This window comes from Oratosquilla oratoria, chromosome 19 (assembly GCF_046742065.1).
Source record: "Oratosquilla oratoria isolate Oo_2021 chromosome 19, ASM4674206v1, whole genome shotgun sequence".
NCBI lineage: Eukaryota > Metazoa > Arthropoda > Malacostraca > Stomatopoda > Squillidae > Oratosquilla > Oratosquilla oratoria.
Genome location: NC_134795.1, coordinates 38912074 through 38927458, shown reverse-complemented (window position 1 = coordinate 38927458; position 15385 = coordinate 38912074). Strand labels below are relative to the sequence as shown.

Here is a 15385-nt window from a genome sequence, read left to right as displayed (position 1 = left end):
AAAAATATGACTTTAAAAAAAAAAAAAAAAAATCTTTCTCCTAAACTAAGAGGAAATTCCAAAAACTGTACGTTTATTTTTTAGGTATTGCTATAAAGCATTTGTGGTATTTTTTCCAGCATGCTCAGTCAATGGATAAATGAGATAGAAAGTTTGTAATTTGTCAAAAAACGTTTTTTTATTAATAGCTTCATTGTTTTCCAACCAAATGATATGAAAATTGTTGGTGAACATCTCAGTATATGTACAGTATATATAACATATTAAAAATTCGCGAAATTCCGCTCATAACTGACGAAGTTCCTTTTCGAGCGTGACGGCCCCCTTAAAGAAAATAGGTCAAGTAATGCAACCATATGCTGGCTGGACGGTATTCGTAGCTGTGGTCGGTAATTTTGCAAGGATAAAAACGTAACTTTTCTTTGGTCAAATTACATGAAAATCACACATTTTGAAGAAAATAGGTCAAGTAATGCAACCATATGCTAATTTTTTTTATATAAAATTGTGCATTTGAGCAAAAACCGTCCTTGGTCAAGTCTGGTGGGTAAATAGTGAGACGGACGGTATTCGTGGCTGTGGTCAGTAATTTTGCAAAGATAAAAACATAACTTCTCTTTTATTAAATTACATGAAAATTACAAATTTTAAAGAAAATAGGTCAAATAATGCAACCATATGTTAATCTATATAAAACTGTGCATTTGAGCAAAAACTGTCCTTGTTCGGGTTTGGTCAGTAATTAGAGAGACCGTGAAAACCATCGTTAACTGACAGTGAATGGACTGGACAGACATGGCATCAGGACCATATCCTAGCAGCTTTGTTCATGAATAGATTTGCTTGTAGCAATTTTTTTTTGTTATTTATTTCCACCAAGAAAATCACACATTACGTTCATGTATTATAATTCACAAAAATTAATATCTAATTTTCTAATGTTATATTGTATAGGTATACACAGCTACAATAATACCACAACTTTTTCTATTATTGATTTCGGACAATTTATAGTTTCACACAACCAACAATTTTGTGATGCGGCTTATGTGTTCCTGGTAAGATATGTTGTGTATTGAATGATGGTGTACATCATTTCTGTCGCAAATGTGTACTTTTCAAGTAATTCATTATTGAAATTATGTACTTATGCCTACATCTCCTCCCCAACGATCTGGGGGGACCTGTGGGAAATCAGGGTTTTTGGGTGGGGAACACTAATAATTGAGTATTGCGCATTGCAAAACAGGTATAAAATTAACAAGAACACATAAAAAAGATATAAAAAACAACAACATAAATTTCATCTTTGAGGGCCGGAGTGTGGTCGGCTAACGCAAGCGGTAGCCATGTTTGTTTACCAATGATTCGAAATATTTCTCTCTATATCCGCTACATTAAGCAAAGGCCACCCCACCCACGCAGGAGTTGCTAACCGTAAACTAACGTAACCTAACCTAACCGTTCGGTTAGGTTAGGGTTAAGTTTGGTTAGGTTATGTTATGTTTGGTTAGGTTATGTTATGTTATGTTTGCTTAGGTTCGGTTATGTTAGGTTTGGTTAAGTTAGGTTAGGTTAGGTTAGGTTAGGTTAAGTTAGGTTAGGTTACATTATGTACTTTTAAGTAATTAAATGTTGAAGTTATGCACTTATACCTACATCTCCCGAACGATCTGGGGGGGATGTGTGGGAAATTGGGGTTTTTGGGTGGGGGAGACTAATAAATGGAGTAATGCGCGTTGCCAAACAGGTGTAAAATGAAGAAGACTAAAGAAACCCATAAAAAACAAAAATATCCCATAGTGGCGGGTACCGCGCACGGCGCCATGTTTGTTTACTAACGATTGTAAATATTTGTGAGTAGAAGCACTAGATTTAGGGTAGCCAATCGTGCAAGACTTGGTAACTGTAAACTAAACTAAACTAACCTAACCTAACGGAGGTAACGTTAGTTTATAATTAGGAAGTCTTGCGCGGCTGGAGTGGACTTCGCTAAGTGAAACAGATTTAGCGAGAAAAAACAAAAATATCCCATATCAGCGGATACTGCGCGCGGCGCCATGTTTTACTAACGATTGTAAATATTTGTGAGTAGAAGCACTAGATTTAGGGTAGCCAATCGCGCAAGACTTGGCAACCGTAAACTAAACTAAACTAATCTAACCTAACAGAGGTAACGTTAGTTTATAGTTAGGAAGTCTTGCGCGGCTGGAGTGCACTTCGCTCAGTGAAACAGATTTAGCGAGACATTTTTCGAATCGTTGGTAAACACAAAGATGGCTACAGCTGGACTCCGGACCTAAAATGTATTTTTTTTTTAAGTGTTTTTGTTCATTTTATACCTGTTTTGCAATGCACATTACTCCATTTATTAGTCTTCCCCACCTAAAAACCCTGATTTCCCACAGGTCCCCCAAGATCGTTCGGGAGATGTAGGCATAAGTGCATAATTCCAATACTTAATTACTTCAAAAGTACACATTTGCGATGGAAATGATGTACACCATCATTCATATCACAACATTTCTCACCAGAAACATATATGCCACATATCAAATTCTATGGTTGGGTGAAACTATAAATTGTTCGACCTTGAATTCTACCAAGAATAATGTATAATACATTGATATATTATTATTTGAAAAATTATTATTTTTTATTGCTTTATCACATGGGTGTGTAATTCTAAAAAATTACCCACAACTGTGACCTTCAAGTTTTAAAGATACCCTCAGTGGCACGTTCAAATTGGCACAGGAATCGTGGAAGTCCCTTTAACAAACACAATATCTCCCACCCCTCTGGCTCTTCTTCTGGTATTTATATTACAAAGCAAAATATTTTGTAACAAAAACATTATACAGAACACCCCCTCCCCTACTTCTGGTTCAGAACAACACACTTATAATTATTATCCACATCATATTTCCAAAATAATGGTTAATGTTTGTATGAAATGTGTATAGGCCAGGGATAATAGGGTCTTTACTCTTTATATATATTTGTTGGGAAATTTTTTTTTGCAGTGTTTAGCACCTGATGAGTAGTAGGATGCGACCACTACGATTTCTATTCCCATTTGGAAAACTACCTTATTTTTGTCAAAACAAAGTTGTTTCAAGTCTATGCTTAGGAATAGTCAATAGTTTCCTGTTTATTCTAACTTCTTTCCATTTCTTCCGGTAAAACAGTGCCCTTGTTTATTGTTAGGCTAACTTACCTGTAAACAAGTGGATTCTATATTGTACGATGCATTCCACATCAATTACCTTACATAAACCCCAAATGAACCACCTGTAAATAAATACACACCTGCTTTTAACACCTGTGTTTTTCACGACCAACCAGGAACCGTATTGGGACGGAAGAACTATATAGTCCTTGCTGCTCATATAACCTTGCCCTTAGCAATCCATCTGTAGGTTCAGATGGCACAATGCACTTGAAATTAACTACAAGTACGATTAAATATATATAAATTCCCTTGAGACAGGAAACTGGACTCCAGAAAGACTATACTACTTTTCGTGACTAGATAACAAGTAAAAATTGAACAGCATCGGTCTTTGTTGATGTTTAGGCTGGCTCATGTTAGATAAAAAAAATCTATTGGAAATTATTTCTTATTTCCATTCTATTAATCTATGCTTATTTGAGTGATTTTAATATATAATTTCTGAATTGACAAATATAAACGTAGAAAATTATTACGAAAAATAAATGTTTTATTCATTACATATCGAATGTACACACGTCACCCCTGGAGAGTAGTCAGTTGTAAACAGCTGTTCAGTGGCAGTCAGGAGAGAATAATTTAGTGAAAATGGTAGATAACGCAACCCGGAAAACTTTGAGTGGTATACCCCTACTCAAAACAAAAGCAGGGCCAAGGGATAAAGAAGCATGGGTACAAAGGTTAAAAGAGGAATACCAGGCTCTTATTAAGGTTTGTATATTTATTGGGCACAAAAATTAAGTACTTACTTAGTAAGTTAGTTTACTTAGTGAAGTTCTGAGGTCAATCCTCACAGCCGTAGTGGACTACCGCTGTTGCCAGTCCTGTTGTCCCTCCTCGCGAGGGTCAGTTGGTCTGGTAGTGAGTTTGGATGGAACCTACTGATGGCGGTGTAGCCTGGCACTGGAGGCTCGTCTGGCACCTTACGCAGGAATCTGCCCAGTGCATGTTTGAATCTGTCCACCGAATATTTAGTTTTCTCTCACCTCTTTTGGGAGGGCGTTGCAGATTTTTGGACCCTCATGGCCTAGGCTGGTTGCCAGTAGGGTCTTAATCCTTTCCGGGGCTCTTGATGGGAGAGTTTATCTCTCACACTTAAGCCCATGCCTTACCGTGTCCAGTCAAAACGGCCCCAGGTCATAACGGGGTATGGCTTGATTGTTGAGGGCGTGGGGTCTGGAACAAGTCCCTCTAGGATTTTCCATGTGTAAATGGCCTTGTATGTTTCTCTTCTCCTTTGTTGAGAGTGTAGAGTCCTAGTGCTCCCAGGCGATCCCAATAGTTGAGATCTTGCATCCCTTTGATGTGCCTGGTATAGTTCCTTTGGACAGCTTCAAGCATCTGGATGTCTCCGCATTTGTGTGGCGACCAGAGTTGGCTACAATAGTCCAGGATCGGTTGAATAAGCACCTTCCAGAGGGTAAGCATCACTTGAACCTCTCTTGAAGAGAAAGTCCTTAGGACCCAGCTGGCCATCCCTCTTGCTCTTTTCACTGACTGCATGATGTGGTGCTGGAAAGTGGCATCATCACTTAAGTGAATGCCCAGGCTTTTTACATGGGCTTTGGGTGTGATTTTCATACCTCTTTCCGTGTGCAGTTTAGTGTTGTCTTTAATGCCTTGGTTTGTGCCATATCTCAAGACCTCAAACTTCTCTTCATTGAATTGTATGTTGCTGTTGTTGGCCCATGCATAAACTGAGTTAAGTTCGTCTTGTAGATGTTGCACGCCCCCACTTTCCCACACTGCACGGCTGATGTGGGTATCATCGGCAAAAGACAGGAGGGTTGAGTGTACCCTCTTATTTATGTCATTCATATGGACTAGGAATAGGAGGGGGCCGAGTACAGATCTTTGTGGTACGTACTCCTCTTATTACCTTGGATTCGATGGACTTCACACCATCAACTGCGACTGTTTGTGTACAGTCTGTCAGAAAGTTGTGAAGCCAGACTCCTAGCTTCCCTGAGATTCCTAGATCCCTTGCCTTGTGGAGGAGGACACCGTGGTCCACCTTGTTGAAGGCTTTGGCAAAGTCTAGGAATACTACGTCAACATTTCTCCCCTCTGACAGGTTCTGTGGTAGCCAGTCATAGTGTGCCAGTAGGTTTGAGAGGCATGACCGACCTTTCCTAAAACCATGTTGGTTCTCTTTAATGAGTTTATTCACTTCAAGGTGTGTGAACAGCTTGTCCTTTACACATTTCTCATTTACCTTGACAATGTGGGACGTGAGGGCGACAGGTTGATAGTTCTTTGGTAGTTCTTTGGTAGTTCTTTCTCCTCCTTTGTATATTGGGCTTATGATGGCTTGTTTCAGTAGTGCCGGGATCTCTCCTTTGTCAAGGGAGGCTAGCCATAACATATGGATTGGGACTGCCAAGACCTCGCTGCATTTTAGGAGTAGGATTGCCGGAATGCCGTCTGGTCCAGCGGCCGAATTAATCCTAAGTTCCTTTATTGCCTTTTTGATGTCCCCTACTGTCACTTGGATGTCGGTAAGCTGGTTCAGGTTCGTGGTCACCTGGTTGAAAAAGGTTGTGGGATCGAGGATTTCCATCTGTGTCTTTGGTATGCTGAACACACTGTTGTATTGGTGTGCCAGCATCTGGCTGGTTTCCTGTGGGTCATCTGTTATGGTGCCTTGTTCAGTCACTAGGGGCCCAATCTGTGACTTGGTTTTGAGGAATTTCTTACAGTAGCTGTAGAAGAATTTCGGGTTATGCCTTATGTTTTCTATAGCTTGGTATTCCTCCGTTCTTCTCTGCTCCTCGCGTGAGTGTTTGATTTTCTGCTCTATGTCCTCTATTTTTGAGGAGATTGAGAGCCTTTGGGTCTCATTGCTACTTTTAATGAGTTTTAGGTTGAGGTTGGCATGCTTTCGCATGAGGGTTTTCCTGTCACGCGGGATGGAGTACCTGCGATCCTTTTTGTTGCTTTTTCATGGCACATAGGCAGTACACACCTCCAGCAAAATCCTCAATAGTGTGTTGAGAGTGGTGTTGGGGTCAGTTTCCTGCAGTGCCAGCTTCCAGTCAATCTTCCTGAGATCCTGTTGTAACTGTTCCCAGTCTACCTTTTGACTGAAGAAGTTGAAGCTGGCAAAGGGTGTCATGTCCGGAGGAGTCAGGGATTCCTGTGGTGTCTTACTTTTGATGTAAGTTGTGTTGATATGGATTATATTGCTGACCAACTCTTCATTACTGGTAAAAAAAAGAGGTCCAGTATGTTGTTGTTGTTGTTGTCGTTCACTAGACTGTCTGTACGAGCAGTCCCGTCTCCCCAAGGAATGCCACAGCCGAAACTGGGTTTTCCCACAAATCCTTTATAGAGTGTATGTTGTGTTGTTTGCGTGCATGATTGTGTATAATGCAGTCTTCCATTATGTGTTGTATAGTATGGGGTGAAGTGTTACATCCTGGGCAGCTGTTCACAATGTGGTCATCCAGCCTCTTCTGGTAGCTTAGAAGTGCTGGGTGGTGGCCGCACCACAGTCTGGCCAGGTGGACTCTGTCCTTTCGTGGGAGAGAGGATTCAGAAGGGTGGATATCAGGGGGTCTGGCATGCAGCAGTGTGTTGTCTTTCAGTGTGTTAATGGAGCGGTGAGTAATATGATTATGAATATGTTGTATGTTGTTCCTTCTAGTCGGCTCCATTATATGCTGGTTTAGGAACAGTTTGTCAGCGGTCTCTAGAAGGGGTTTGGCTTGGGCTTGGTCTTCTGGAGTGCCCCCACTGGTTCTGCCATCAGGCCAGCATATAAAGGGGAAGTTGAAGTCACCACACATGATGATATCTGTCATGGCATGTGGGGTGGTCTCCAGCACTGAGGTGGGTGGTAGCAGTTTACAATGATTAGATTTATGTTGGTGATGTGTAAGGCTAAGAGTTCTATCACCCTGTTTGAGTGAGATAATAGTGTCTTGGTGTGGGCAGCTAGATTGTGCCTGAGGTAGACCATTGCACCACCATGGCTTCTTCCTTCTCTGTCAGCTCTAAATGGGGTGTAGTTGGTTATTCCTATCTCAGAGTCTTTTAAGTCGGTAGCAGGTGAGTCTCCGTTAGGGCAATGAACATTGGGTTCTCTTCTAGCGTTAGTTCCTTCAGGAAGGAGACTTTGCTTCTGTTGCTTTTAGGGTAGAGGCCCTGTATGTTACCCATTAGGATGGACTCTAGTTGGTGTGAACGACGGGTGCCCAGGGGAATGTTGGATGGGCCTGAGGTGGTGGCCAGTTCCTGTGACTTACTTGCATCAGGGAGGATAGTATTAAGCCCTGGGACTCTACAGCTTTGGTCAGCATGTTCATGGTGGTCTGTAGAGCTGTCGCTATCACTAAAAAAGGTGAGCTAACATTTGTGTGTGTGTTTGATGGGGAGCCTGTGGGTGTCCTTGGTGCTGCCTTGTGTCTGGTATTTCCTGGTTTGCTCCCCAGGTTACCAGGTTTTTTGTTGTTGTTGGTGTTTGATTGTGCGACCTGGGTTTTGGCGTCATTTGGTTTCCACGTCCCTTTGACATGCATGAATTTGCAATACTTGACTCGGCATATGCTGTGCCTTACAGAATTCTTACACATGAGTGGGTGGAACTGAGAGCATTTATCCCTTCCTAATTTGCAACCACAATCATCCCGAGTACCGTGTGTCAAAAGCTTGTGGCATGGTTTGGGGTGTCTGTAGTTGCATTCCTTGCCCGAGTTGCCATGTCTGCATCGGCCTTTCTTATAGTATCCTTGCCCTGGTCCTTGAGCCTAGCCCCGTTCTGAGGGGGGTTGGCTGGGCTTAGGCTTGTAGGTGGGTTTGCCTGAGGGGGTTGGGTAGGGTCAGAGGCTTGTTTCGTCTTGGCATCCGAAACCTTAGCCTTGGGAATTGTCCCAGTAGGGTGAGGTACTTTCGTCGCTTTGGTTTAGACAGGGTTATGAGTCTCCCCTGTCTTGGTGGCGACTGCCACTGTGTCTGTGGCATCAAGGGCCTTAGCCTTGGGAATTGTCCTGGTGGGGTGAGGCTCTTTAACAGAGTTGGTGTGATCAGAGTTACTAGTTACTTGCCCTTTCTCTGTAGTCTTGGGCTTCGTCCCTGTGGGGTGGTTTGGGGTTTGGTCAGTTGATATGTGTTGTTGTGTGGTGTGCAGTGGTTGTTGGGATGTTGTGGTGTCCTTTTGGATCAGTGAGTCCTCGTTATCTACCCTTTTATGTGTTGGTGGAAGTGGGTTCGATGCATTCAGGAAGGCACTGATATCTCTTGTCAGTTTGCTCGTTTTTGGGAGGTTTTTATCCTGCCAAATTAAAGCGTCTTCCGCCTCCTTTGTTTCATTCATCACTACGTCGTCATCCCCGTATGTCTTATCAAAACACATTTTATATGTGTATTTTCTGTTTGTTTTTATGAAGAACATGATTTGATATAGGGGAAGCCCCGTGCAAAGGTAGTGGATCCAATTAGGACATCCATTACAGCCTATGGTGTGTTCAGTGTCTCCGTCCGCGCCACACGAAGCGCAGATATCTGTATGTTGTGATTGGGCGGAGGAAGCCATGATGCTTTGTGCGTCAGACGCTTGGTCGCTTGGGTTTGTTTATGAAATAGGATTTGTGGGGTTTCGCTTATATGATGCACTTCACTTTCACTTTCACTCGACTGGGTCTTTGTTTTTGTGCATGTGTGTACTAATTCATTGGATAAACTCTTCAGTAATTCTTGAATACAGAAGATAAATACGGAGCACTGTGAATGCGTCTGACCTGACCTTAGGTCAGTGGGAATAGCCCCAGTATTAAAATTCCAAGTTTGGTTTAACCCTTTAATTCTTGTTGCATATGAGACTTTTTCAGTACAGACAAAAAAAAAATTTAATAGCTTAAAAATAAGGGAGATAGGACATTTTGAAGTTTTCTGCAATTCCAAATTTTTGCACAAACTAAAAACCACTGATCGAATTTTAATTAGATTTGTAATTCATGGATTTTATGGGTCAGCAAATCACCTGGGTATATCAAAAACAATGTGGGACATCTGCATCATACCAAATTTGTATTTCCATGGCAACAAGTAAGTTGTCAATTTAGAGATAATCATCCATAAAATGAAAAATCCAAACCACTGGTCAAATTTAAATGTTACTTGGCATTTATATTTTATGGGTCAACAAATCACCTGAGCATGTCAAAAACAATGTAGGACCTTCCTTTTATGCTATTCCTACTAACACCGATCATATTGCCATGACAATGATTAAGTTGTCAATTTTGAGAAAATTATTGGTAGATTTTTAGTTTCGATCATGGGTGCAATATACATACATACATATACCAAGGCTTCTTCCCCCCTTACCAGGGGGGTAGCCAAAAAGGACAAGGCACAAAAACATTCCCACCCATTTCATCCCCGAAAACACTCCACACTCCTCCACCCTCCCTCCCACCTTAGCACCTCCTAGATGACGGGTCATCCCTGCACCCTATCCACTGCCCTGGGTCAGAAGCAGTGTCGCAGGACACAGCACATCCACAGCAAGGCCGCTTCATTAAATCGGCGACCCCCCCCTCTCCGTCCCCCCCCCCCCCATATAAAGGAGAGGACGAGAAATCCCTTTGGGCTGCGTCAAAAATTTTTGCTCACACACACTACCTCACCCCCATTCCCCCGTCCAATCCACCTCATGCATCACAACATTTTCCATATACAACCATTCTCCATTCACCCCTGTCTTCTGTCGTCTCCCGTCCTTCCTCAACCGACATTCCCCTCTTCCCCAAAGCCCCCTTCACCCCATCCATCCATCTCATCCTAGGACATCCCCTCATGTTCACTCCCTCCACATCTGCCTTCCATACCTCCTTTACTACTAGTCTTTCTTCACTCATTCTTTCCATGTGTCCAAACCATCCCAACACTCTTTCATCCACCCTATCTCCCAGCTCCCTTTCCACCCCTGTTCTCCTCCTCACTTCCTCATTTCTCACTCTATCTAGCCTAATAACCCCCATCATACTTCTCAGACACTTCATCTCAAACACATTCAAGTTCCTTCTCTCTTCCTCTCTCATGTTCCATGTTTCTGCTCCATACAGTGCTGTTGGCACAATCACTCCTTCATACAGTTTCCTCTTAGCATCCATTCCCAGATTCCTATTCCTCATTACACTTTTTAAACCACCAAGGCATTTACTCGCTTCTCTCAATCTACATTCTACCTCCACCATTACTCCACCCTTTCCTGCCACATTTGCACCCAAGTATCTTAAACTATCCACTTCCTCTCCCTTAAGGGGGTACGCGACACCTGGAGGTCATTTTCTAAAATATTTAGAGTAAAGAGCTGAAACTTCTCAGGTAAATAGGTATCCATATTGCCTACATTTTAGGTGAAGCAGAATGATGTATGTACACATGTACACATGTACGTATACCAGTAGCGACATTTAAAAGTGCACAGCACCATAATACGTGGACCAATTTGTTTTATATTTTGGCTATGATTAGTCAGTAGGCACACCTAGGGCCGGTCATTGAGTAATTGAACAATTTCCTTTATACTTTTGCATACAGGCATTTCAATTTTAATGGCTGGCAAAAATTGTGAAAAATACAATTTTTTTGCTCTTGTTTCCATTATTACTCCGAACTCTTTCATCCTATTCAAAATATTCGAATGATCGGCCCTAGCAGTTACTAAAAGTAATATTCCCTGTAAGTTTCATCTAAATCTGATGTATATTAGATTTTTTATGGTCAAAAAAAAGTAGAAAAATATCGAACGGAGATATGGCAACTTGAAATATGAATATATCTGTAACTTGCTTATAGTTTCACCAATTTGACTGATTTTTTCATGGCTTAATTCTTATTATATAATAAGTAAGTACAGTAAAAAGTATCAACATATTTTAATTATAAGTACTTTAAATACTGAAAAACTAAAGTATAAGTATGTCACAGTAGTGACGACGCACAGACGACAACATCATATAATTTGCTTTTTTGCACCTTTGGCGGTTTCTTCATATGAAACCTCTCTGCTGGGGGTCTTCAGGGTATCTAAATCATTGGAAAGAGGTTTATTTTCCAGTAGTGGGCGCCTTCTCTTTCCTCATCAGATTCCCCTCGCCAATCTATGTTGGTAGGGCACCCCCTCCAGCATCATATGATGTCCCTTCTTCTTTCTTCTTCCTGTATAGCCTTGATCTTTTTCCTCTTGCTTTCTTCTTTGGATTTAATCTTCCTCTTTGAATTGTTTATTCTAATGTTGTCCTTTACCTCTGTCACCGTCACAGAGGTGCAGGTGAGGGCGGTGGTGGAGTGAGAGGTGGTGAGATCTTTAGTCGTCTTTGACTGCTTGCCATCTTTAACTGCTGTTTTTTGTCATTGTGATGTTCTTTTGTTCTTTTTGCTACCCATGATGACTGTACTAAAGAGTAATATGTACTAGCTAAAGTAATAGATTGCAATGAGAGCTCATGAGACATGCGTACTTCCCTTTTCAGAGCTAGCCGGGAACTAACGCTTAGTTTCGCACAAAGTTGGCGAAATATTCTCCCTCCACCTTCCTCCCTTCCCCTCCACAATCGTATTGGCCGTTGATACACTGGGCGAGTGTAAATTCAATCAAATTTCAACGTTATTCACTGCGCCTGAAGGTCCTAAGTGGCACGCCTCCCTCTAGTGTGGGTTGCGCCTTTAAATCTGTCCCTTTAAACCTCACCCAGGACCTTTAAATTGCGCGCAGCTGGAAAATTATTTGTCGGGATTTATTTCTAAGTGGTATACGAACATTTTGAACACAGTTTTGAAAAATGCCATATCTTGACCAAATTCACCCCCCCAGGTGTCGCGTACCCCCTTAATGCTCACTTCCAGATTACTACCACTTTCACCCCTTGTACATCTCATCACCTTACTTTTACCCACATTTATCTTCAGCTTTCTTCTATCACACACTCTCCCAAACTCTGTCACCAGCTTCCTCAATCCCTCCTCCGATTGTGCCACAAGCGCAGTGTCATCCGCAAACAACAGCTGGCTCACCTCCCACTTTTCTCCATTTTCCTTAACCATCTCCAATCCCTGACCCACTACCCTTGCATTCACCTCTCGCACCACCCCATCCATGTATAAGTTGAACAGCCAGGGTGACATAACACATCCCTGACGAAGTCCCACCTTTACCTCAAACCACTCACTCTCTCCATTTCTAATCCTGACACAAGCTCTACTACTCTCATAAAAACTCTTGACAGCTCCCAGAAGCTTTCCTCCTATCCCGTATATCCGCATAACCTCCCACAGTGCCTTTCTGTCTACCCTGTCGTAAGCCTTTTCCAGATCCATAAAGGTGAGAGGGTGCAATATAGTAATAGAAAATTAATTATCAATTTTGTAAATTATAATTTATCAACCTAATATGCAATTTTGTGAGCAGAAATAAAAAACAAAAAAGGTGCTAAAACAGATTTCGTAAGCAATGAAGTTGTGTCGGACGAATGGTACGCCATGTTTGTTACGATAGATGCTGACGTCAAAGAAATGAAAGGATGATAAATTCGTGTAACCTAAACTAACCTAATCTAACCTGTGTTTAATAAATCATTACCTGCAAATCAAATGTCATCCGGCTCGTCCTCGTTGTCGTCGTCATGAGAGACTTTGGTGGGCTTTTCAACCACTCTCTCAGCTTGCGGGGTATACAAAGTTCTTGCAGCTTGAAGGAATGCATGTATCTCCGCTCCATAACATTAATAGCCGACCAAACACGAACAAGGACGGTGTTTGCTGAAATGCAAGATTTTATATAAAAAATAGCATATGGTTGCATTATTTGACCTATTTTCTTTCAAATATGTGATTTCCATGTAATATGATCAAAGAGAAGTTACGTTTTTATCCTCTGCAAAATTACCGACCACAGCTATGATTTGTCCAGCCCGCCATCTATGATCACTGGTGGTATGGATCAAACTACACTCTATACCTATCGTGTTATTAGTGTAATAGACTGCATATAGTTGAATTATTTAAACTATTTTCTTTAAAATGTGTGATTTTCATGTAATTTGATCAAAGAGAAGTTATGTTTTAGCCTCTGCAAAATGACCGCCCACAGCTACAATTCATCCAGCCCGCCATCTATGATCACTGGTGGTATGGATCAAACTTCACTCTATTAAGTTTCTTACTATTGTGTTATTAGTGTAATAGACTGCATATAGTTGAATTATTTGAACTATTTTCTTGAAAATGTGTGATTTTCATGTAATTGGACCCAAGAAGGTTTTAGCCTCTGCAAAATGACTGACCACAGCTACAAATACCAAAACAAATTAGCATATGGTTGCATAATTGAACTATTTTCTTTAAAATGTGTGATCTTCATGTAATTTGACCACAGAGAAGTTACGTTTTTATCTTCTATAAAATTACCGACTACAGCTATGAATACCGTCCAGCTCGCCATCTATGATCACTGGTGGTATGGATCAAACTTCACTATTATTGTGTTATTAGTGTAATAGACTGTATATAGTTGAATTATTTGAACCATTTTCTGTAAAATGTGTGATTTTCATGTAATTTGATCAAAGAGAAGTTACGTTTTTATCCTCTGCAAAATTACCGACCACAGCTACAATTCGTCCAGCCCAATATTTATGATCATTGGTGGTATGGATCAAACTACACTCTATTAAGTCTCTTATTATTGTGTTATTAGTGTAATAGATTGCATATTTTCTTTAAAATGAGTGATCAAATTTCATGTAATTTGATCACATATTTTAAAGAAAATTGTTCAAGTAATTCAACTATATGCTATCTATTACACTAATAACAGAATAGTAAGAAACTTAATAGAGTGAAGTTTGATCCATACCACCAGTGATCATAGATGGCAGGCTGGACGAATCGTAGCTGTGGTTGGTAGTATTGCAGAGGATAAAAACATAAATTCTCTTTGATCAAATTACATGAAAATCACACATTTTAAAGAAAATAGTTCAAATAATTCAACTATATACAGTCTATTACCCTAATAACACATTAGGAAGAAAATAGAGTGAAATTTGATCCATACCACCAAGTGATCATAGATGGCGGGCTGGACGATATTCGTAGCTGTGGTCGGTAATATTGCAGAAGATAAAAACGTAACTTCTCTTTTTGTTCAAATTACATGAAAGTCACACATTTTAAAGAAAAGAGTTCAAATAATGCAACCATATGCTAATTTGTCACGATATTCGTAGCTGTGGGCGGTCATTTTGCAGAGGCTAAAACATAACTTCTCTTTGATCAAATTACATGAAAATCACACATTTTAAAGAAAATGGTTCAAATAATTCAACTATATGCAGTCTATTACACTATAACACAATAGTAAGAAACTTAGAATGAAGTTTGATCCATACCACCAGTGATCATAGATGGCGGGCTGGACAAATCGTAGCTGTGGTCGGTCATTTTGCATAGGATAAAATTGTAACTTCTCTTTGATCAAATTACATGAAAATCACACATTTTAAAGAAAATAGTTCAAATAATGCAACCATATGTTAATTTGTTACAGTATTCATAGCTGTGGGCAGTCATTTTGCAGAGGCTAAAACATAACTTCTCTTTGATCAAATTACATGAAAATCACACATTTTATAGAAAATAGTTTAAATAATTCAACTTTATGCAATCTATTACACTAATAACACAATAGTAAGAAACTTGATAGAGTACAGTTTGATCCATACCACCAGTGATCATGGATGGCGGGCTGGACGGTATTCGTACCTGTGATTGGTAATTTTTCAGAGAATTAAAACGTAACTTCTCTTTGGTCAAATTAAATGAAAATCACACATATTAAAGAAAATAGTTTAAATAATTCAACTATATGCAGTCTATTACACTAATAACACAATAGGAAGAAACTTAATAGAGTGAATTTTGATCCATACCACCAGTGATCATAGATGGCGGGATGGACGAATTGTAGCTGTGGTCGATAATGTTGCACAGGATAAAAACATAACTTCTCTTTGATCAAATTACATGAAAATCGCACATTTTAAAGAAAATAGTTCAAATAATGCAACCATATGCTAATTTGTTACAATATTCGTAGCTGTGGGTGGTCATTTTGCAGAGGCTAAAACATAACTTCTCTTTTTG

General features: G+C 40.4%; 1 protein-coding gene across 2 annotated transcripts in view; it reads left to right on the top strand.

Annotated features, from left to right (window-relative positions):
- Positions 1–3724: 3724 nt before the first annotated feature.
- The window catches only part of Ufc1 (Ubiquitin-fold modifier conjugating enzyme 1), a 91601-nt gene continuing 79940 nt past the window's right edge, over positions 3725–15385 (top strand). Inside the window, exon 1 of one of the 2 annotated variants that reach the window (XM_076202911.1) lies at positions 3725–3946. In XM_076202911.1, the coding sequence (XP_076059026.1) occupies positions 3824–3946 (123 nt within the window). In that variant the 5' untranslated portion in view covers positions 3725–3823. The remainder of the gene's footprint in view (positions 3947–15385) is intronic. The other variant, XM_076202912.1, reaches the window with a different exon arrangement.